At 37.5% G+C, this 24,493-nt stretch overlaps 1 protein-coding gene across 7 annotated transcripts in view; it reads left to right on the top strand.

The window, feature by feature from the left end:
- Positions 1-4,813: 4,813 nt before the first annotated feature.
- The window catches only part of lef1 (lymphoid enhancer-binding factor 1), a 184,034-nt gene continuing 164,354 nt past the window's right edge, over positions 4,814-24,493 (top strand). For all 7 annotated transcript variants that reach the window (XM_061923020.1, XM_061923019.1, XM_061923017.1 and 4 more), the window contains exons 1-3: positions 4,814-5,530; positions 7,193-7,250; positions 13,352-13,476. In XM_061923020.1, the coding sequence (XP_061779004.1) occupies positions 5,312-5,530; positions 7,193-7,250; positions 13,352-13,476 (402 nt within the window). In that variant the 5' untranslated portion in view covers positions 4,814-5,311. The remainder of the gene's footprint in view (positions 5,531-7,192; positions 7,251-13,351; positions 13,477-24,493) is intronic.

Genomic DNA, 24,493 nt, shown 5'->3' with positions numbered 1-24,493 from the left:
TGTTACTGTTGGATACACATAAAACAACAGCAAACTACTGGCTAATAATTGCATTACCTTTACAGTAACATTTACAGTAATTTACTGTCAAATGTCTTTACAGCAATTCACTGTAATTGCCAAGCTGTGATTTTACAGTTAATTACATAAAAGCTTCAACTATATGCTGTGACTTCACATTTGTAATTTCATTGTTAATTACTCTCTCGTTTTAACAGCATACTGCCACCCACAGTACAAGAGTGTGCAACGTAGTCTGCGGAATCCCTGCAGAGACAAATCCGTTTGAATTTACAGTGTGTTGTGATATTATCGAGGACTATGATTATAGTATTTTTATTTTTATTTTTATATTTTTACTGCCATTTGTTGTAATGTTGTAGTACATTTTGGTTACAGTATTCTACTGTAGAGGGAAAAAAATGTATAGCAGGGCTGTCAAACTCATTTTTATTAAGAGGGCCACATTGCAATTATGGCTGCCTTCAGTGGGCCGTTTGTAACAAAAAATATATGAATATTAATATCAAGGTATAATAACCTCGTTGCACAATTTGCATTGGCAGTTGTGTTTGATTATAATATATCGATGGATAACTTTCTGTTGAATTGTAAGTCAAAGTGACGAGCAGATATTTAAGTCACGCTTGTTGATAACCAAAACAATGCTTGCTGCATGATCCGATTATATTAAAGTTTAGGCCAGAGTTTCTTAAACATAGGGCCGGGGCCCATTGTTGGGCTGCGAGCGCCCCCTATAAGGCTGACGGAAAATGTCTGTTTTTTAGCTGTGGTCGGTTGCACTTTTCCATTACTTGGGGCAGTAATGACAATCTCAAACAAACAGGATAAGTCTGTAGCCAAAGTCATGGAGAAGTTTCTTAAGTGCAAAAATTATGACTAAAGTGGTGAAGCTGTATTTTAATTTGCACTTACATTTGATTGAAAATGTATTTAAAGATACATATATTGCTATTATTTATTAATTTAGTTCAAATGTATTTATTTTAGCCCTACGTAATTCTACAGTATGTAAACTTATTTTTCATCAGTTTATGAGTCCCTTCTTTTGCAGTATATTGATAAGTATTTATTTTTGCAATTAGCCTGACCTACATCTTGATAATAATCTGTGTGATTTAAACATGGTTTCATGTCATTTGACAAGGTGTGTCCTGTTAAACTGTAAATAGGTTAGATATAATTATTGAATACGATTTAAATCAAGCGTAAGATTACCAATTTAGTAGGGGTGTAACGGTACGTGTATTTGTATTGAACCGTTTCGGTACGGGGGTTCCGGTTCGGTTCGGAGGTGTACGGAACGAGTTTCCACACGGACATATTAAGTAGCGTAACGCACGTTGTGTAAACAATGCACACCGAGGCACAACACACGGCATGCTAGCAGCTAACGGGCTAGGATAGACTGACCATACGTCCTCTTTTCACCGGACATGTCCTCTTTTGCGGAGCTGTCAGGGCGGAGTTTCTTAAATGCCTCAAATGTCCGGCATTTTGAGTTAGGGTCGCGTGTATTTTCAATGCACGTTCAGGGTTAAGAAGGGGTTAAAAACAAAACAAATTAAAAGGCTCGGTTCAAGCATTTGAAAGCTCATGGAGCCCTTTTTTGCTGTATGTCAACTCTCTTGACCTATGCCCAGACGCAGATGAGGAATAATCTCCCTTTTATTTATTAGTATTATTTTATTCTATTTTTTATTTTATTATATATTATTATTATTATTATTATTATTAATTTTTATTTTTATTTTATTATTATTATATATATATATTTTTTTTTTATATATCTGTCTGTCTCTGGCCTCGTATGTATGTGTGTGTGTGTGTGAGAATGTGTCTGTCTTTGTCGTCTTACTTGTTACATAATTGTGCCATTTGTCCCTCGTTAGTGGGACCTGAGTGGGGTGGGTGGTTTGGGTTTTAAGGGAAAGGGTGTGAATCATTTACTGACTTTAAAATTGTACTGTTTTGACTTGCACTTTTTTCTGTCTATTTGAAAATGCCAATAAAAAAAGTTGGAATAAAAACAAAACAAATTGTGTGCGCAGCAGCATTGGTGAGGGAGGGGCAGAGACAGAGAGAGAGAGAGAGAGAGAGAGTTATGATAAACACGCATGCGCCGCCAGGCTCTGCAGTTTATCCATAGATTTATCACATTTAATTTTTTATTATCTATAGCAGGGGTGTCAAAAGTGTGCCCCGGAGGCCATTTGCGGCCCACAGCTAATGTTTTAAAGGCCCACGGCACATTCTAAAAATACTATTAAAATAAACAAAAACATAACAAAAGTGAAATAAAAAAGCTTAAAGGTTAAATGTCATTTAGAAAAAGTTGCAATGTTGACTAATAAAACAAAGCTGTTTTTTTTTTTCTTTCAAACTGTCATTGCTCAAAACATAATATTGAATCAAAATCAATGTTATTATGAATTATTGACCTATCCAAGGTTCCCATTACTTCACATCAAATATTCCACTAAGAAAAATATTTTTGGTGGAAGATTTTGCACATTTGGTAAATAAATAACCAAAAAATGTATATTTTGTTTTTTTCTTACTGTACCGAAAATGAACCGAATCGTGACCTCTAAACCGAGGTACGTACCGAACCGAGATTTTTGTGTACCGTTACACCCCTACAATTTAGTGTTAATAGTTGAGTGAGCCCCGGCCCCTCTGTAGTGAAAAACTTGGGCCCCAAGGTCAAAAAGGTTAAGAACTCCTTGTTTAGAAGATATGCAATTACATGTTTGTATTTTTTGTGCCAAATGAATGAATGAAATGGAAGAACAAATACATTTGGCCAGAAAGTGCTTTATTGTCATATTATTTTCAGTCCTTCGTGGGCCACATAGAATTATGTGGTGGGCCAGATCTGGCCCGTGGGCCTTGAGTGTGACACATGCATACCTGCCAACTACTCCGGTTTTCCCATAATTAGTACGGTTTTCATCAACCTATTCCGGGTTACGGTTGCAGTGATAAAAAATACGGTTTTTCATTCATTATTTTTTTTTTTTAAGTTTTATTCACAAAATCACGTAACAACAATGACAATCGACACTGCTTCCTGTAACTTCCTATCGAGCTATTCCGAATGCCATGCGCGAGGCTATTTATAGCACCGCTGCCAAGCACGAGGCACCAGTTGCCATTGTTTCCAAACGAGCGAACGATCATGGAATCAGCCGGAGAAAAATCGCAAACGAGTCTTAAACCGAAAAGAAAAGTGCAGTCATTCCGTGAAGAATATTCAAAAGCCTATCCGGGAATAATTATCCGTTCCAAAAAGGGTGAAAACTACGCGAATTGCACCTTGTGCAGACAAGATTTTTCGATCGGACACGGAGGAATTAGCGATGTAAAAGACCACGTTGGGACAAAAAAACACAAGTCTAATGCCGTTGCTAGCGATACAAGTGGAAAACTTTCAACGTTTTTCGTCGCCCAAACAGATTCTTTGGATGTGATAAATGCCGACGTTTTATTTACGGAGGCAATACATTTTAATGAAGTAAACTTATAAAGTTACCATATCATTTTTGCAGTATGATCAATCTGATAGAATAAATTTGGATTTTAGCCACAAAAAGGTAATGACACCAATGTTATCTTTTGGAATTGTTTAGTACTGTTATACTGTTAAAAGTGTTTATACTATTTATGCTTTCAAGTCCAAGTTGAAGAAATCTTGTTAAATGTTGACAGCATAACTACCAAAATACAGAAGTATGTCCTTAATATTTTTGCAGTGCTATTTCTGTTGAAAAGTTCAAATGATTACATTAGAGATGTGATGTGCCACTTTTCAAGTGTCTGATGGCTTAAATTAATTTTCATTAATCTTTCATATTTTGAATTCTTTTGAAAGGCTTACAAAAAAACTACATTTGAATTGTAATTCCATGCTATTGACAGGACTATTAATTGTAATGAAGTTAGCTTACCATGTTTACAGTATGATAATTGTGATAGAAATGTGAATTTTAGGCACAGAATATTTTTTACAATTGAACAAGGCAGTAGATTATACAAGCTTGGACAGAAAGTTAATAATGACACCAATTTTTTTTTAATGGAATTGTTTAGTACTGTTTTACCATTTGTTTACTGTAAAAAGTGTTTATACTGTTTATACTTTCAATTAACAAATTGAAGTCTTGTGAAAGGTTGACAGGATAACTGGCATTAACTGTCAAAATAATTTCAAACTATTGAAGTTAGTTTACAGAATAAACATGTCAATCAACCCATATGATTTTTGCTGTAATATTTTTGTTTTGAAAAGTCACTGTGACTGATAGAAAAGTGATGGTTTTAGCAACATTTTAACCTGTCTGAATGCTAATAATCATTTTGCATCGGGGGGCTTCGCCCGCCTGAACCCCCCACCAGGACTTTGTCCTGGACCTACCGGGGCCTGTGGCCCCTGGACTCTGGCTACTAGGTTTTTCTGATTTCAAAAGTTGGCAGGTATGCACATGCGGTGTATAGTATCTGAAATATTTGTAACCCATTCAGAAAAAATATCAAAGAGTTCCCTGACAAAATACATTTAAAGTAGGATGACTCATAAAAAGTGTTTTTTGCACACCATATCTGCGTCCAAATATCTATAACAACACACTTTTCTTTCCACGCTATGTTTGTTATGAGTGCTGGTGTTGACTGCTGGCCATTTGTTTGGGGAAGCAGTGAAGTGGGCTAGGGTTAGTGAAGTGGGAGTGTCAATCAGTGCAGGAGGAGGGAGCAGCCACATTACTCTCACACACACACACTCTCTCTCTCACACACACCGGTTACATTACACCGTGGAAACGCTGCGTGAGCGCTGTGGAAGTCGCTCCTCCACGCTGCTTTATTTTTAAACAAAACATCACATTTCTCTTTACCTACTTGTGATTTTATGTCATGTTTTTTCTCACTGTGGATGTTTGCTGACGACTGGATTGGTCCTACGTGTGTGTGTGCACATCCACTCACTGGTGCACTTTTTTTCCTTTTGTTTTTCCTCTTTTTTTTTTTTTTTTTACTTTTCCACTGGGACTATTACTTTTGTTTTGGTTTCCACAGGACTACACATTTAAAAGTTGTGTATAATTGAAAAAGAACAACAAAAAAAACATGAAGTCGTCCTGAATTAGTCCTGTTATTTTTATTTGGAAAGGTGGAGGGGAACGCCACACGGAATCCTTAAAGTGGGACTTCCCACTTTCCAACATTTAGTTACTGTTTTGATTGTTTTCCCTTTTTTATTTTTGATCGTGGGTGCAAAAAGAGAGGCAGCATGCCCCAGTTGTCAGGAGGCGGCGGCGGCGGCGGAGGTGCAGGAGACCCGGAGCTGTGCGCCACGGATGAAATGATCCCCTTCAAAGACGAAGGAGACCCGCACAAGGAGCAAATCTTTGCCGAGCTCAGCCACTCCGAGGAGGAGGGCGACCTGGCGGACATCAAGTCCTCGCTGGTCAATGAGTCAGAGGGCAGCCCAAACAGCAACAGTCATGATGTGAGTCCATTAAAAGTCATCCATCCTCCCAAAAGCATGTTAGACCATTTAATTGACCTTTTAATGAAGAAAAAAAATAGCATTCAGCAAATGTCACTTGTTTTTTATTAGACACACTGCAAAGGCCTCATGTGTGCTTCACCATCATCCTGATTTCATGAAGAAATCTGTCTAATGTAAGAGTTCAAGTGCATATGTTTGTCATGAGAGCAATACAAATTGCCTTAAAATTAGGTTATAATGCAATCAAATCTTTTTGTTGCGCAAAATAAGTCGGGTGCAGCGCCTGGGTTGTGTTGTTTTGTAAGAACACCTCTGCACTGCATCTTTTGCAGCTGGACTGCATGGAAAGATGCTAAACTGCATGCATGGATTTATGCAGACTGCATTTAAAATGACATTTATAGCAAGGCACCTAAAATATTTAATTAAAAAATATATATCTAAAATATTAGAAGCTCTACAAATAAAAAATAAAAATATTCTTAAAATATAAACCAAGTTTAGTTAGTTAAATAAAAACAAAATAAGGAAAACTTTTATTTGAAAAATAACAACAACCCTAATGAACATACTGGATTCATTTTTTGACGCAGTTAAACAATCATATTAATATCATAATTTTTTTTTTTTATTCTAAAAAATATAAGTACAAATGTAAAAAGAAGAGCAAAAAAAACAACTATGAAATGAGCAACAGCTGACATTTTTAAACTAATTAATAATAATATAAATAGTCACCTATAACACAACGTTTTGTCTTTAAATATATAATATCTGTTTGTAGCATTTTTTTTTAAATAAACAAAATATCCAAATCAAGGAATGTGAGTGTGAATGTTGTCTTGTCTATCTGTGTTGGCCCTGCGATGAGGTAGCGACTTGTCCAGGGTGTACCCCGCCTTCCGCCCGATTGTAGCTGAGAGATAGGCTCCAGCGGCCCCCGCGATCCCGAAGGGAATAAGCGGTAGAAAAATGGATGGATGGATGGATATATACAATATTTCCCACACACACAAATATCACAAACTTTTTTCATTTGCATCAATTCAGTCGTCACAAAAGTAAGTTTCATATTCTGTCATTAACTGCGGTGTTAATTGAATTTCGGGACCCCTATCCTGGATGGGCGATGTGAAATGTCCCGGAGACACACACACACACACTAGACGTTAACTGAATGTTAATTAGGATCCAAGAGAAGTTCCACCTCGCTCAGCTGGAAGCCATCCTGAGGGTGGTTGTGGCGGAGGAGGGGGTTGCATGTCCTCTCCAAAATATTAGGTCTTCCATCAATTGTGTGAGAGAAATTGGATGTGGGAAAAGCACTGAAATAATCTTTTTTTTTTTAAAGAGTGCATTTTTTGAAATTCATGACAGGCATTTATTAGGATTAAGATGGAGTCGGGAGCGAAGTGGTATGAAAACAAGTTAATTTGTAAGCCCCCTCAAGGCCGTGGCGCTTAATTAAGTGGCTCCGCTGCGTAGACGGTTGTCTGAAAATGTGTGTGTGAGCGTTGACAAGCGAAAAGGAACCACATTGGTCCCAGCAGTGTTGTTATGCGGCCGTCTGACCACATAATGGTGTGTCTAACAGCATCTGAAAGGCCTTCTCAATCCATTCGCCATCATTCGATTTCTCCTTTTCTCTTTTTCTCACAGGCGGTGAGACAGTCCCAAGACTCCTATCATGAAAAACACAGAGACCATCCCGATGACGGTGGGTGATGTCACACACTCCTTTGTAATTTTGCAGGGAAAAAAAAACAAACAAAAGGTTGAGATTTGATAGGACCTGAGCGTTTGGAGGTCACACTGCTGCTGTAGTTTAATTAAAGACCTGTCCAAACATGCCAGAGCTTCTCATCCAGAGCTACTGGTAATTATCAGCCCAACTACAGAATACAGTTTTACCTTAAAAATAAAACACAATGGCCAACCTCCAATTTCTTCACTATTGGAAAACAGGGCAATGATCAGTTCCAGGGTCAAACTGTTGCCATCATAGAACCAGGCCCGGCCCTAACCAATCTGGCGCCCTAGGCAATATTTTAAGTGGCGCCCCCCCCACATCGGCAGTGAAGTGTATATACTCACAAGAACCCAAATAGCTTTGTCTTTGACCTTTTTTTTTTTTACTTACAACTATACCTAATATATAAAGGGGTGGAAAAGTGACTATTACCTGCAGGGCAAACATTAGCTAACCAGAAGGCAATAACAATGTAAACAAAAAACACCTGCTTAAAAGATCTAATACAAATGTCCCTGAGGAATGTAAGGTGGGAGTACTGTAATTACCTAACGTTACATTATTATTTTCCATAACAATTTAGCCCCCTCCACAATATTAACCCGACGTTAAAACAGAACTAGCTATTTATTGATTAGCAATTGCCGAATCATGTAACATTAGCTTAATGCTAAAAAGCCAGGTTACTATCACATTCTGTAACAGACAAATCATTTCATAATTTTTCTACTCCTCTTCTTTTCTCTTTTTTCTTCCCTGGGCACCTGACAGTTTTGGCCGTTTTGACATCTTGTGTTGATTTTTTGATGTGGTGACGTCCAAAAAGAGTCATGATACGGGAAGGGAGGGGGCGCACCGTGCGGGGGGAGGAGGGGGGGGGGCGTAATGTTGTAACAAATAATATTTCTATTAAATAGGCTTTACTTTGCATTTTAATTAACGTGGGATTATTTTTTGTATTTAGAAATAATAGTACCAACTTTTTTTTTTTTTTTTTGTTCTCCAATATTTGTGGCACTGGCGTGGCGCCCCCTGATGGACGGCGCCCTTAGCATTTGCCTATACGGCCTATGCCACGGGCCGGCCCTGCATAGAACCTTGTTATTCTTTTCATTGTTTGTGACTGTCATACAAGTGTAAAAAAATGCCTTATTATAAAACTAAACTAACCTTTTGATTGGATTGCATTTAAAGATAATTGTGAGTTACGTGCAGTGCTCACAAGCAGTCCTGTCATACAAGTGCAAAAAGAAGTTACCTGCTATATCCATACCTGCCAACTACTCCGGTTTTCCCGTAATTAGTACGGTTTTCATCAACCTATTCCGGGTTACGGTTGCAGTGATAAAAAATACGGTTTTTCATTAATTAAAAAAAAATTTTTTTTTTTAAGTTTTATTCACGAAATCGACACTGCTTCCCGTAACTTCCTATCGAGCCATTCCGAATGCCATGCGCGAGGCTATTTATAGCACCGCTGCCAAGCACAAGGCACCAGTTGCCATTGTTTCCAAACGAGCGAACGATCATGGAATCAGCCGGAGAAAAATCGCAAACGAGTCTTAAACCGAAAAGAAAAGTGCAGTCATTCCGTGAAGAATATTCAAAAGCCTATCCGGGAATAATTATCCGTTCCAAAAAGGGTGAACACTACGCGAATTGCACCTTGTGCAGACAAGATTTTTCGATCGGACACGGAGGAATTAGCGACGTAAAAGACCACGTTGGGACAAAAGAACACAAGTCTAATGCCGTTGCTAGCGATACAAGTGGAAAACTTTGGATTTTAGCCACAAAAAGGTAATGACACCAATGTTATCTATTGGAATTGTTTAGTACTGTTATACTGTTAAAAGTGTTTATACTATTTATGCTTTCAAGTCCAAGTTGAAGAAATCTTGTTAAATGTTGACAGCATAACTACCAAAATACAGAAGTATGTCCTTAATATTTTTGCAGTGCTATTTCTGTTGAAAAGTTCAAATGATTACATTAGAGATGTGATGTGCCACTTTTCAAGTGTCTGATGGCTTAAATTAATTTTCATTCATTTTTCATATTTTGAATTCTTTTGAAAGGCTTACAAAAAAACTACATTTGAATTGTAATTCCATGCTATTGACAGGACTATTAATTTGAATGAAGTTAGCTTACCATGTTTACAGTATGATAATTGTGATAGAAATGTGAATTTTAGGCACAGAATATTTTTTACAATTGAACAAGGCAGTAGATTATACAAGCTTGGACAGAAAGTTAATAATGACACCAATTTTTTTTTAATGGAATTGTTTAGTACTGTTTTACCATTTGTTTACTGTAAAAAGTGTTTATACTGTTTATACTTTCAATTAACAAATTGAAGTCTTGTGAAAGGTTGACAGGATAACTGGCATTAACTGTCAAAATAATTTCAAACTATTGAAGTTAGCTTACAGAATAAACATGTCAATCAACCCATATGATTTTTGCTGTAATATTTTTGTTTTGAAAAGTCACTGTGACTGATAGAAAAGTGATGGTTTTAGCAACATTTTAACCTGTCTGAATGCTAATAATCATTTTGCGTCGGGGGGCGAAGCCTGAACCCCCCACCAGGACTTTGTCCTGGACCTACCGGGGCCTGCAACCCCTGGACCCTGGCTACTAGGTTTTTCTGATTTCAAAAATTGGCAGGTATGCATTCCTAACCGATAAACAAGTGTAAGAAAAAGTTCAACACTATTTATTCAAATTCCCTATATGACAAACATGCAGAGAGGTGTGCCAAGGAGGCCAGTCTCTTCACATCAAGATAAAGCGCAGCTGACTTTGTGATGTATTTGTCGATTGCAAAGTTTCTATTTCAAATCCGATGACAGTTATCGCAATTTTTCTCTGTGCTTTCGCTAGAGTGGAAAGCCAAAGAAAAAGCAAATAGTTGTTGAGAGAATCCTGTATATTGAAGGCAAGCAAGCAAAGAAAATAAAATCATAAGGCATTTAGGGATTCTAAATTTAAATCAAGCTTCAAGGGAACTGTTGTAAAAAACCCAAAACACATTTATTACACAGATGGTCCTAATTTTTTGATAATTAGGGCTGTCAAATGATTAATGTTTTTAAATCAAATTAATCACATTTTGGAATTTGGATTAATCAAAGGTGATTAAAATGCAAAAAGTCGGTATTCAAAAACAAGAAAAAAAAAATTACAAAAATGAGGGGTATTTTATTTGAACTAAGCAAAATTATCTGCCAATAGAACAAGAAAATTCGGCTTGTCAAGACTTTCCAAAACAAGTCAAATTAGCTAACGTCAATGAACCCAAAAATACCTTAAAATAAGTATATTCTCACTAATAACAAGTGCACTTTTCTTGGTAGAAAACATTTTTTGACATTTTTGCTCAATATGTTGAAAAATATTCTTAAATGAAGTAAATGCTAGTGCCATTATCTTGACATAATGATATGCGCTCGGCATCATGATTTTTTTTTTTTCATGCTTGAAGTAAGAAATGATGACTTTAAAAAAGTAGTTTTATACTTGTGAGTGTTGATGACACAGCTTTGCAACACTTGATATTCTAGTTTCAAGCATGTTTTACTCAATATAGGTCATCAAATCTCAGCAACAAGCTGTAATATCTTACTGAGATCATTTAGGACCAAAACACTTAAAACAAGTAAAACACTCTAACATAAAATCTGCTTAGTGAGAAGAATGATCTTATCAGACAGAAAATAAGCAAATATCACCCTTATTTGAGATAATCTTACTTAGATTTCAGTTTTTAAGTGCACTTGCTTGCATGATTCAAATTGACTTCAGAAAAGACCCCAATATTTGTACACAAATGCAATTTTATTGTCAGAATGTCATCCAGCCATATTTGCACAAAACTTGATAACAGTTTTATTTAAAGTTCTTCCAGGCGGTATTTCCTAGTGAAATTTGCCAGCGAGCACACCGGTCGGAGTCTCCTTACCCATTTTTGTACTGACGGACGCATTGATCTGATCGATGGCCGTGTAGCGGTTAAGGTAAAAGAGCTTTCTAGTGTCAAAACAAATTGCGTGATTAATGCAACATTTTGGTGATTAATCACATGAGTTATTTTTGTTAATACTAATAATACAAAATAGTTGGGAAAAACACATTTAGTTTGGCCTCTTGCAGGACTAAAACGGTCACAGAAAAATAACATGTTGACAAGTTTTCACACAATTTTTGAGATGCATTCAGAATTTTTGTACGACCTATATTGTGTTTGAATCTGCTTCCTCCTGTATCTGTTGGTCGAGATGGCACCAACGCCCATATTTACATACTATACAGGTAAAAGCCAGTAAATTAGAATATTTTGAAACACTTGATTTATTTCAGTAATTGCATTCAAAAGGTGTAACTTGTACATTATATTTATTCATTGCACACAGACTGATGCATTCAAATGTTTATTTCATTTAATTTTGATGATTTGAAGTGGCAACAAATGAAAATCCAAAATTCCGTGTGTCACAAAATTAGAATATTACTTAAGGCTAATACAAAAAAGGGATTTTTAGAAATGTTGGCCAACTGAAAAGTATGAAAATGAAAAATATGAGCATGTACAATACTCAATACTTGGTTGGAGCTCCTTTTGCCTCAATTACTGCGTTAATGCGGCGTGGCATGGAGTCGATGAGTTTCTGGCACTGCTCAGGTGTTATGAGAGCCCAGGTTGCTCTGATAGTGGCCTTCAACTCTTCTGCGTTTTTGGGTCTGGCATTCTGCATCTTCCTTTTCACAATACCCCACAGATTTTCTATGGGGCTAAGGTCAGGGGAGTTGGCGGGCCAATTTAGAACAGAAATACCATGGTCCGTAAACCAGGCACGGGTAGATTTTGCGCTGTGTGCAGGCGCCAAGTCCTGTTGGAACTTGAAATCTCCATCTCCATAGAGCAGGTCAGCAGCAGGAAGCATGAAGTGCTCTAAAACTTGCTGGTAGACGGCTGCGTTGACCCTGGATCTCAGGAAACAGAGTGGACCGACACCAGCAGATGACATGGCACCCCAAACCATCACTGATGGTGGAAACTTTACACTAGACTTCAGGCAACGTGGATCCTGTGCCTCTCCTGTCTTCCTCCAGACTCTGGGACCTCGATTTCCAAAGGAAATGCAAAATTTGCATGGTTGGGTGATGGTTTTCAGTTGGCCAACATTTCTAAAAATCCCTTTTTTGTATTAGCCTTAAGTAATATTCTAATTTTGTGACACACGGAATTTTGGATTTTCATTTGTTGCCACTTCAAATCATCAAAATTAAATGAAATAAACATTTGAATGCATCAGTCTGTGTGCAATGAATAAATATAATGTACAAGTTACACCTTTTGAATGCAATTACTGAAATAAATCAAGTTTTTCAAAATATTCTAATTTACTGGCTTTTACCTGTATATATTCATACGCTTTCCAAATGGAATTCATGAAACATTCCCTCCAATAAACGCTGCTGCGAGATCACATGCGGCCGTCACTCGGGGCCTCCGCGTTCTATTGTGGTGCGACCTCCACTTTGCAGGTCATCCGTGGGACTTTGAGAAGGAGTGTGCCTCTCCTTTGTTCCTTCCCCTTTCACTCCAGAACATGACCCCACCCCTCACCCTCGCCCCGTCTCTCAAAGCAAACACTGGCTTTCCTCACAACAAGATCCATGTTGTTGCTGTGGGGCTAAATACCACAAACACTTTATTACACAGCGTGCAGTTGACGGGCGAGTGGCGCTGAATCGTATAAAGCTCCACCTCCTCCTCCTTCTCTTCTTCTTCTGAAAGGCATCGAAGAACAGTTGGGGCGTCTCCTGTTTTGACACTGTCTGTATGTTCTTCTAATTGGTGCTAATTGGCACAGAGGGGCTCCATTGTTCCTGTGTATAATACAACTGTCCTCCGCAACAAAAGGCGAGGAGGGAAACATGCTGCGGGTTAATATGATCTCATTGGACCAGCGGGGCAGACACTCTTTTATTGACTTAAAGCGCTTTTGATGATGTTGTGCGTCTTTGAACTTTTGTGTTTGTTTGCTTTGAATCAGGGAAGCATCAGGACATGTACAACAAAGGCCATCCGTATCCCAGCTACTCGAGCTACATCATGATGAGCAACATGAACGATTCCTACATGACCAATGGCTCCCTCTCGCCGCCCATGCCCAGAACGGTCAGTACCAATATTCTTTAGATTTGGACAACTTCTTTAATGTACAACTTGCTGAAGCGTGCCCCACAATTGTTTCCCTACTAGGGGTGTAACGGTACACAAAAATTTCGGTTCGGTACGTACCTCGGTTTAGAGGTCACGGTTCGGTTCATTTTCGGTACAGTAAGAAAACAACAAAATATACATTTTTTGGTTACCAAATTTGTAAACAATGGCTTTATCCTTTTAACATTGGGAACACTATAATAATTCCGCCCACGTTAATCAACATTAAACTGCCTCAAGTTGTTGCTCAGATTAAATAAAATGACAAAACTTTTCTTCTACATATAAAAAGTGCAACATTAAACCGTTTCAAGTCCACTCATCATGCTTAATTTATTACGGTACTTCATTTGGGAAGCCTGTAGTTGATTTATTATGTAAATGTTATATTTTTATCAACATGTGATAGCAGGGACCCCGCCATTCAAAACTAGGCTGCTGCATTACTAATGATTAATGTAACTATAGCCATACTTGCCAACCTTGAGACCTCCGATTTCGGGGGGTGGGGGTGGGGGGTGGGGGGCGTGGTCGGGGGTGGGGTGGGGGTAGTGGTTGGGGGCGTGGTTAAGATATATATATATAAAAAATACTTGACTTTCAGTGAATTCTAGCTATATATATATATATATTTTATTACATATATATATATAATAAATTTTATTATATATTATATTATTTAATTATTTATTTATATATATATAATAAATAAAATAAATACTTGAATTTCAGTGTTCATTTATTTACACATAAACACACACATAACACTCATCTACTCATTGTTGAGTTAAGGGTTGAATTGTCCATCCTTGTTCTATTCTCTGTCACTATTTCAGAACACACACATTATACAAATATACATTATAAAATCAATAAGAAAACGGGAGCTCTAATTTGGGAGTCTGAATTAGGAGCAGAAGTTCCTATATAAACATTGCGTACTCACGTCGCCTTTTTGTATTGATTACTGCAGCTGTGCACTGGATTCATTCACAAATACAAACTACAACTCACAAACACTCTAGAGTTAGGCTCCACCATCAGAATGTGTACTTAAACTTATAAAGATCACATGGATATTATTCAGTGAGTTAAACTAACCTGTTATACAGGAGGAAAAAGCACACAGGACGTTTCAATTGTTCACAGACTGGTCGCTCTCATCAGAATGACAAGGCACTTCCGGTCTGCAGGTGATAGCATTCAATTGGGAAGAAACGCCCTACTGCCCCCTACTGACCAATGTGAATACTGATAAATGTCTAATGACAGCTCCAAAAACGAATTCAAACCACAAAATAAAATAAATAAATCAACACAAAAATGTGACACATTATGGGTGGGTCACATATGCATGTACAGTAGATGGCAGTATTGTCCTGTTTAAAAGTGTCACAACATTGCTGTTTACGGCAGACAAACTGCTTTACGTAGACGAAATGCTGTTGTTGTGTGTTATCGCGCTGGGAGGACGTTAATGAAACTGCCGTACAATAAACCCACATAAGAAACCAAGAACTCGCCCTCCATCATTAGCTGTTTAAATTGTGGGAAAGCGGACGTGTGAACAGGTTGTCAACACGTCACTCAGGTCCGCATGGAGCTGGAGGGGGCGTGGCCTCCAGCTCCGCCTGAATTTCGGGAGATTTTTGGGAGAGAATTTGTCCCGGGAGGTTTTCGGGAGAGGCGCTGAATTTCGGGAGTCTCCCGGAAAATCCGGGAGGGTTGGCAAGTATGACTATAGCTGAAAAAATGGTACAATAGCAATAGGAGAGACTATTCATCCCTGAACACCATGGAGTTCATGTAGGCTTAATGATGCACTTACATTATTATATCAACTATCAGAGACAGAAACTCTTCATTTAACATAATGTCCTTTTTTGCTGCTTCAACACAGCTCAATCAACACAGAAAAAGGTCAAGTGAAATAACAGACAGACAGGGCTTTGCTGTCCGTAACACACACACACACCGCAAAAAATGAGCTAACGTTACGCTAAAAGCGAGTTAGCCTTCACCTCAAGCCAGGATTGCGAGCGAGCTGAGCTGCCTTTTATATTTCTAGAAGGTCAACGGGCTCATAGTGATGTTACTAGTAGTTGACTGGGAGGTGTTTATTATCATTTGGGGAGAGTCCGCTGCCTGATGATTACCTGCTAAACGCTAAGCACTGACTACATGCGCTCTGAATACGCACTGCTGATTGGCTGTTACCGCTCTGTGTGTAACCAATCAGATGGTTGTGTGGGTGGGACAATGCTGGGTGCTGTGTAGAGGACTGACAGAGACAGACATACTTAATATGTTCGTGTGGAAACTCGTTCGGTACACCTCCGAACCGAACCGGAACCCCCGTACCGAAATGGTTCAATACAAATACACGTACCGTTACACCCCTAATGAATACCCTATATCAGGGTTATTAAGGACCACTAAAGGGGCCACATTTCCAGAACCCTAAAGACCAGGGGGCAGACTTTTCCCTTTGGTATTATTTATTATTTTGAGATCCCATTCTCTGTAATGGACATTTGTTTTTGGTTTATTTCCTTTGTGAAAAAAATAGTCGCGTTGTGCAAAGTACAAATGTCCACTGCAGTGGACGCTGGCATTTAGGAGCTTAACATGCAAGGATCTGCCAAACTGCTCCGAATTCCTCTATACCAGTGGTTCAGTGATGTACCCCTTGTGAATTTTTTAAAAATTCAAGTACCCCCTAATCAGAGCAAAGCATTTTTGGTTGAAAAAAAGAGATAAAGAAGTAAAATACAGCACTATGTCATCAGTTTCTGATTTATTAAATTGTATAACAGTGCAAAATATTGCTCATTTGTAGTGGTCTTTCTTGAACTATTTGGAAAAAAAAAGATAGGTTTTTATTTATATTTATAAAGGATATTTGAATTGTTGCTATTTTTAGAATATTAAAAAAAAATCTCACGTACCCCTTGGCATACCTTCAAGTACCCCCATTTGAGAACCACTGCTCTATACAACAGGAGCATTCCAGTGTTTTTAGGAATTTGATGTAAGTCTCTCCCAAGGTTTCAACAGGCCGCTAGTTAAATAACTCTGGGCTAAATGGAATAAGTTATGACGCTTCGGGGGATTTGTTTGCAATTTTTACTCATAGTAATCAAATTTCCCTCATAGTAAATCATAGAAATAGAGTACATCTGTTTATTAACTGTACAGGCAATGTTTTAAATAACATTTGATATCATCAACTGCCCTACTAGTAAAAACAGGTTAACCAATATAAAGCCTATAATTTAAAATAAGGTGATGTTGCATTTGGAAGGTTTGTCCAATTTTAGACGCAATTTTCCTTCATCTGCGGAAGTAAACACACACTTGTTTCTCTTTCAAAACACAATTTTGTATGAATAATATAACCTATTTGTTGCTTTTACTTAGCATATAATTTTGTAAACACAATATATTCTGTAGAAGCAACTCTTAAATGTGTGTTTTTTACTAATTACAGTACTTTTATGTTCAAAATTCTGATGCGATCAGGCTCCTGTTAGATGCTAAGATCATTATTACAATATTTAGTAACTGAGTGTGTTAATGGGTTCCACCATTTTTGGCGCGCTTTAATGCTTTAGACTCTGAGATTTTTTTTAGATTAGATTAGATTTATTGGTCCCCTTGGGGAAATTCATTTTCACTGCCGTACATTTAAACACTAGACATTACACATCACACAAAAAAAATAATAAAATAAAATAAAAAAATAACAAAAAGACATCATACATGACTAACACACATTTACAGGCTTGTCAGACAGGTCGGCCGGGCCTGCTGTTAAGGGCGGCTATAGCTGCAGGGATCAGGCTTTTCCTGAGGCGGGCCCTCCGGAATTTGATTGTTCTGTACCTGCGCCCTGATGGTAGTGGGATGATGTATTGGTGTAGTGGGTGAGTGATATCCTGGACTATTGTTTTTGCCAGTCGGGTGATGGACCTGTGGTTTATGTCTGAAATGTTGGGTGTGGGTAGGCCGATGATTTTAGCTGCTATGTTTGTAATGCTTGTGAGTTTGGTCTGGTTGGTTACAGAAAGCATGGTGAAAAAACATGTGGAACAGTACAGAAGGATGGGTTGAACAATGCTTTGGTAAAGTAATAACAGGAGATGAGGTGCAACGTATAGTCCTTTAAGATCGGGCCTGGTTTTATAGTGGATTCATTCGGGATTTGATCACAGCCATCATGCAGAATTTGGCACGTAAAATGAATAATTTTGCATCTAAAAAGGAATATTGTAGCATACAGCGTAGCGGTCAAATGGTACACTGCAAAAAGTCAGTGTTCATAAACTATAAAAAATTAGGGGTATTTTATTTGAACTAAGCAAAATTATCTGCCAATAGAACAAGACAATTTGGCTTGTCAAGACTTTCCAAAACAAGTAAAATTAGCTAACTTCAATGAACCCCAAAGTACCTTAAAATAAGTATATTATCACTAATAACAAGTGCACTTTTATTGGTAGAAAAAAAAAAAGGGACCTTTTCGCTCAATATGTTGAAAAATATTCTTAAATGAAGTAAATGCTAGTGCCATTATCTTGACATAATGATATGCACTTGGCATTAAATTTCTTAAAACCAGCAAACTTATACTAAAAACTAATTTATTGTTCTTAATGGAAAGGCAACAAGGCAAGCGCTTGTTACTCTCGGGGTCTCCTAGCCGCTCAGGCAAATCATATTGTCTAAGAATGCATTTTTCCATGGATAACATGACATCATTGCTTCAAGTGCGTGCTCTTTCAGCCAATTAGAGCGCATATATACAGCCCGGCCCCCGGCCAAAAAATTTTTAATTGTAATTTTGAAGAATTTATCTGAATGTGCATGAACTATTTCTGTTCAAAATAGTTAGAAATGTCACATGTTAAATGTTTAAATATTAACTGTCAGTTTACTGTACTGTGCCAACTGTACTACTATATGAGTACGTATGTTCTATTGTTTCATTGAAAATAAAACAGCAAAGTCCATCCATTTTAATTATGAGACACAATTGTGTCAAAGTCATGATTTTTTATTTCATGCTTGAAATAAGAAATGATGACTTTAAAAAAGTAGTTTAATACTTGTGAGTGTTGATGACACAGCTTTGCAACACCTGATATTCTGGTTTCAAGCATGTTTTACTCAATATAGGTCATCAAATCTCAGCAACAAGCTGTAATATCTTACTGAGATCATTTAGGAACAAAACACTTAAAACAAGTAAAACACTAACATAAAATCTGCTTAGTGAGAAGAATGATCTTATCAGATGGAAAATAAGCAAATATCACCCTTATTTGAGATATTTAATCTTATTTAGATTTCAGTTTTTGCAGTGTATGGCCTTTACAATACTTCCTCTCTTACGTTTCCTATATCCTTAACTGAATAGGTGAATGAATACACATTGCCTAATACCTAGTGATTATGTCATCATACAGCCACTTGAATGCCCACGTGACCAGCACCTCCTTCATCTCTGCAGACACCCCCACACATACATTGCTCTTTAAAAACCCCAATTCTGCGTCCTACAGTAACAACCACTCATACAGTATATTCTACTCTTGTAGTGTTTGTGATGCTGTCAGGACAAAGTGTGTTTTCTCATTGTGTCAGCATCTTAACCCTGTTCATGAGTCAAGTCCACCTTTTCATGGCCTCGGTATGGCTTACAGTATTGCTGGAGAAGGCCTAACAGGCCCTCAGGCTCCCCTGCTGTGGAGTCAGTCAGTGTTTGTAATGGCCTTAATATCATGCCAGCTGCAGGTCCCCGAGCTGGAGGCTTCCTGTGTCTCCTCGCTAATGCCGTTATGTCCACACATGCGTTTATGCATCCCAGTCAGGATCTAATACAGATAAGGGTTTTTATATACCTACTTTCCATTAAACCTTGTTCCATTTTTCAAACAAATTGTTTAGACCATGAAGGCAATAAGACAATACAATTTTAATTGTTTTGGGCTCATAGTTTTTTGCTCATTCAATATTGGGAATGTTCTAAACTGGAGTTTCCATGCCAATGTGATATTGAGTAAAGTGATGTAGGCCATAGTTGACGTCATGTTAGAGCTGGGCGATATGGGGGAAAAAAAATCTGTCAATATCGATATGTATCTCGATATTAATTAAATCACTATTTTGTCGTGTTTAAATGTTGCATTGCTAATAAGTGAGATGTGACGACATCTGAAGATTATTCTTGATTGAAATTTGTATTTATGGTCAGGGGTTGAATATGAAGATGGACTCAAGAACATAATGTAACTGTTTCAGATATAATGTACATTATCTTACTGCAGTGACCTGCCATCATGGAAAGAAAAAAAATGTAAAAAGAAAAAAAATTAATTAAATTGTTATATGTATCCAGTGATTATACTATAGAGTTATTTTCCATTTAACTTCACCAGTTTTAGATTATTTTTATTCAAAATCGCTGAATTTTCACATTTGCCGTTCAAATACTGAGAAGAGACGGTGCGGTGATCAGCAGCCAGTTGAGGCACGTCACTCAGTGCCTCAATATGGATTCCGGACTCGGCTAACTGCTGGCCTGCTGTGCAGTGAGACTGTATTGCTATATGAACTATATTATACATTTCCATAGTTTAGTTAGCTGAGGTATATAATGTACAGTGTATTTTGTCAACAACTGTATGTGTGTAATGTATTTCTTGTGCTGAGCGATCATAAAACGGCTGCAAAAGACGCACTAGCTGAGGCTCCAGTAACCCCGCCTCCTGCACCCCCGCCTTTTAGAATTGTTATATCAACTAAAGCCCACACTTAAACTTTCCACGTGCAAGATTGAATCTATTTTAAAAAATTATTTCATAAGAAGCCAAAAAGTGCAAAAACAATAATGTTCGTGTTGGAGGAGTTGTGAATGACTGCCGGGCCACAACATTAGGTACACCTGCAGACTGCAGGTGTACCTAATTCACAACTCCTCCAACACGAACATTATTGTTTTTGGACTTTTTGGCTTCTTATTAAATAACTTTTGTAACCTATTTTCATGGGCTTTTCTCTTTGTGATGTTAAGTTCCTGTTATGCGCTGTTATACAGTATATGCCTTGAGCTCTTATTTTGAAGGCGTTAAGAGCGGAAGTGATGTCAATGAGTGGAGCGGAGGTTTTTGAAAGAAGGTAAATAAAGTGGTCCTCGTGTAAACTGGAGCCTCCGTGTTTGTTATTTTGTAGTTTCATACAGTATAGGCGACATTTATAAACCCTCGGTTACACTTTTTTAAATAGATTAAATCTTGCACGTGGAAAGTTTAAGTGAGGGCTTTAGTTGTGGACTTAATTTCTAAGTAAAGGTAAGACCATAATAACGTTTTTTTTTAATTAAATGTGCTTTTTTGTGTGCTACAGTTTGTATGTGTAAAGTTAAAGTTAAGTTAAAGTAGCAATGATTGTCACACACACACTAGGTGTGGTGAAATTTGTTCTCTGCATTTGACCCATCCCCTTGATCACCCCCTGGGAGGTGAGGGGAGCAGTGGGCAGCAGCGGCGGCGCGCCCGGGAATCATTTTTGGTGATTTAACCCCCAATTCCAAGCCTTGATGCTGAGTGCCAAGCAGGGAAGAATGCTGCTATGAGCTTTTAAACATAACCCGTTAACTGCTGCCAATCAAATGGTGAATAAGATACTCTTTAGGGTTCATATGTTTGTAAATCTGACTGTGATGAAGTCAGTGCCTCACCAGCCATCAACCTCACCGCACGTCACTGCCTTACTGTATAGTTTTACACACACTGCTAATATTTTTTTGCAAATGTCATTTTGCTCACATATAACATGTATGTTATTAATATTAAAGCTATTTTTACTGTGTAATTTACGTTCACGCGGGTGAAAGATTACGGATGCGCACATCCACAAGCACAATTCCAGAGATGAGGGCAACAATTTGCATTGTGTAATGTGCAACATTGTGTCATGTTTTAAACCTTATTTAACGACTAAACAGGAAGTTATCTACTTATGAGCATTTGTTTCATTTGGTCCAGCGGTACACGTGCGGCGGTCGCCTTTTGATGCCAACCGGCAGAGGTGGGTAGAGTAGCCAGAAATTGTACTCAAGTAAGAGTACTGTTACTTTAGAGATTTATTACTCAAGTAAAAATAAGGAGTAGTCACCCAAATATTTACTTGAGTAAAAGTAAAAAGTATGTTGTGAAAAAACTACTCAAGTACTGAGTAACTGATGAGTAACATACACACACATATCATATATATATATATATATATATATATATACAGTATATATATACACACATACATATATATACACACTTTTATATATATATATATATATATATATATATATATATATACACACACACGCACATGTATATATATATACATATATATATATATATATATATATATATATATATATATATATATATACAGTATATAACTTATATTTATTTATTTTGCCGTTTTTGTTTACATGTTAAAGGTGTTTTAATGAATATACATGCATGTTTAACACATATAGATTCCTTTCTTTCATGAAGACAAGAATATAAGTTGGTGTATTACCTGATTCTGATGACTTGCATTGATTGTAATCAGACAGTAGTGATGATAACGTCCACGTTTTCAAATGGAGGAGAAAAAAAGTTCCTCCTTTCTGTCTAATACCACATGAAAGTGGTTGGTTTTTGGCATCTTATTTATCCAGCTTCCATATTCGTTTTTATACACTTTACAAGAAATACATTGGCGGCAAACTCCGTAGCTTGCTAGCTTGTTTGCGCTGGCTTTCGGAGACTCTTATTTTGAAAGCGCAGGCGCGATGGAGCGGCACTTTTATTGTGAAGACAGGAACTGTGCAGTCAGTCTTTAGGCTTTTGACGGGATGTACGGTTGAAATAAAAAAGGGTCTTTTTTCCTTCACACTTTTGATTGATTGATTGGAACTTTTCTTAGTAGATTGCACAGTACAGTACATATTCCGTACAATTGACCACTAAATGGTAACACCCCAATAAGTTTTTCAACTTGTTTAAGTCAGGTCATGTGACCGCCTGGCTCTGTTTGATTGGTCCAACGTCACCAGTGACTGCATCTGATTGGTGGAACGGAGTGAACGTCACCAGTGACTGTATTTGTTGAAACGCAGGCACTATGAAGGTCTGTCTGACAGACCAAAACAAACAAAGCGTGCATTAACAGATCGATAAAAATTAGTAGCGAGTAGCGAGCTGAATGTAGATAAAATTAGCGGAGTAAAAGTAGCGTTTCTTCTCTATAAATATACTCAAGTAAAAGTAAAAGTATGTTGCATTAAAACTACTTTTAGAAGTACAATTTATCCCAAAAGTTACTCAAGTAGATGTAACGGAGTAAATGTAGCGCGTTACTACCCACCTCTGCCAACCGGTGATTAAAACAAAATGATTTTTCATTTCAATGTGGTCTGATTTTAAATATTATACACACATCATTGTACATGTACCATATTTTTCGGATTATAAGTCGCTCCGGAGAATAAGTCGCACCGGCCGAAAATGCATAATAAAGAAGGAAAAAAACATATATAAGTCGCACTGGAGTATAAGTCGCATTTTTTGGGGAAATGTATTTGATAAAAGCCAACAGCAAGAATAGACATTTGAAAGGCAATTTAAAATAAATAAAGAATAGTGAACAACAGGCTGAATAAGTGTACGTTATATGAGGCATAAATAACCAACTGGTATGTTAACGTAACATATTATGGTAAGAGTCATTCAAATAACTATAACATATAGAACATGCTATACGTTTACCAAACAATCTGTCACTCCTAATCGCTAAATCCCATGAAATCTTATACGTCTGGTCTCTTACGTGAATGAGATCAATAATATTATTTGATATTTTACGCTAATGTGTTAATCATTTCACATATAAGTCGCTCCTGAGTATAAGTCGCACCCCCGGCCAAACTATGAAAAAAACTGCGACTTATAGTCTGAAAAATACAGTAATATTTCACTTCATTCATGCACAGATGATAAATGTTTGGCAAAACCCACCCATTTCTCCATAGATTGTGTAATAGATAGATGCACGTTACGCAAAAAAACCCAAAAAACCTCATCTAATTCACTACATCCCGTTAAGATTTTAAATCCGGCTCGCCGAATGTTTCCAGATCATTTTTTTTTAGACATTTTAACATCGAAACTGTAGCCGTCATTATGAAGTGCAGTGCTGTTTTCAAATTACCGTGGGTCTTGAACTATAGAAAGTATTTATTTTAGTAGTTGGAATTGGTGCTTTTGAGTGATATACGGGTTATTATGGTTATCTATGTCACAGCATCTCTGACGAGGCACCAAGCAGTGTGGGCGGGGTTTGTTTCCAGAGCAGTCAGCCTGAAACGCGTGTGTTGACAGACGCGGAAGCAGATTTTTTACAACCAAATTTTGCAGATAAGTGCTTTACAGATAGATTTTTTTCCCTTTGCTTTCATATTTCGTCGTGTTTGTTGGATTTTTGTTGTGTTTTGCTTGATTGAGGAGCTACGTTCATATGTTGTTAATATTTAGTGTTTTATCTGTTATGATCCGCTGCCCGGATCATATTTCTGTTTGGGTTTTTCTGTTAGTCTTGGACTCATTTTGTTCCGGTCTGTGCACCTTTGAGTTGGTTACCATAGTTACTTATTAATTCCACCTGCCGCTTGTGTTTCTGACGCGCACCTGTTGTATTTAAGCCCACCTTTGTTCATCACTCGTTCTGCTTTCTTTGTTTTTGCATCACGCGACTGCCACGTAAGTTTGTTCTTGTTTCCTAGACTCAGCTAAGTTCCATAGTTTGTGCTAAGTGTTAGCCTTAGCTTCCAGTGCGTTCGGCACCTCGTCCTGTCGGTTTGCTTTCTGTTTTGTACCAGTTTTGTGTTATTTTTATTATTAAATCAAGTTATTACCTGCAAGTC

The sequence above is a fragment of the Nerophis lumbriciformis genome, linkage group LG27 (genome assembly GCF_033978685.3).
Source record: "Nerophis lumbriciformis linkage group LG27, RoL_Nlum_v2.1, whole genome shotgun sequence".
NCBI classification, from domain to species: Eukaryota; Metazoa; Chordata; class Actinopteri; order Syngnathiformes; family Syngnathidae; genus Nerophis; species Nerophis lumbriciformis.
The sequence above is the reverse complement of the archived record's forward strand: the minus strand, read 5'-3'. Positions and strand labels throughout refer to the sequence as shown.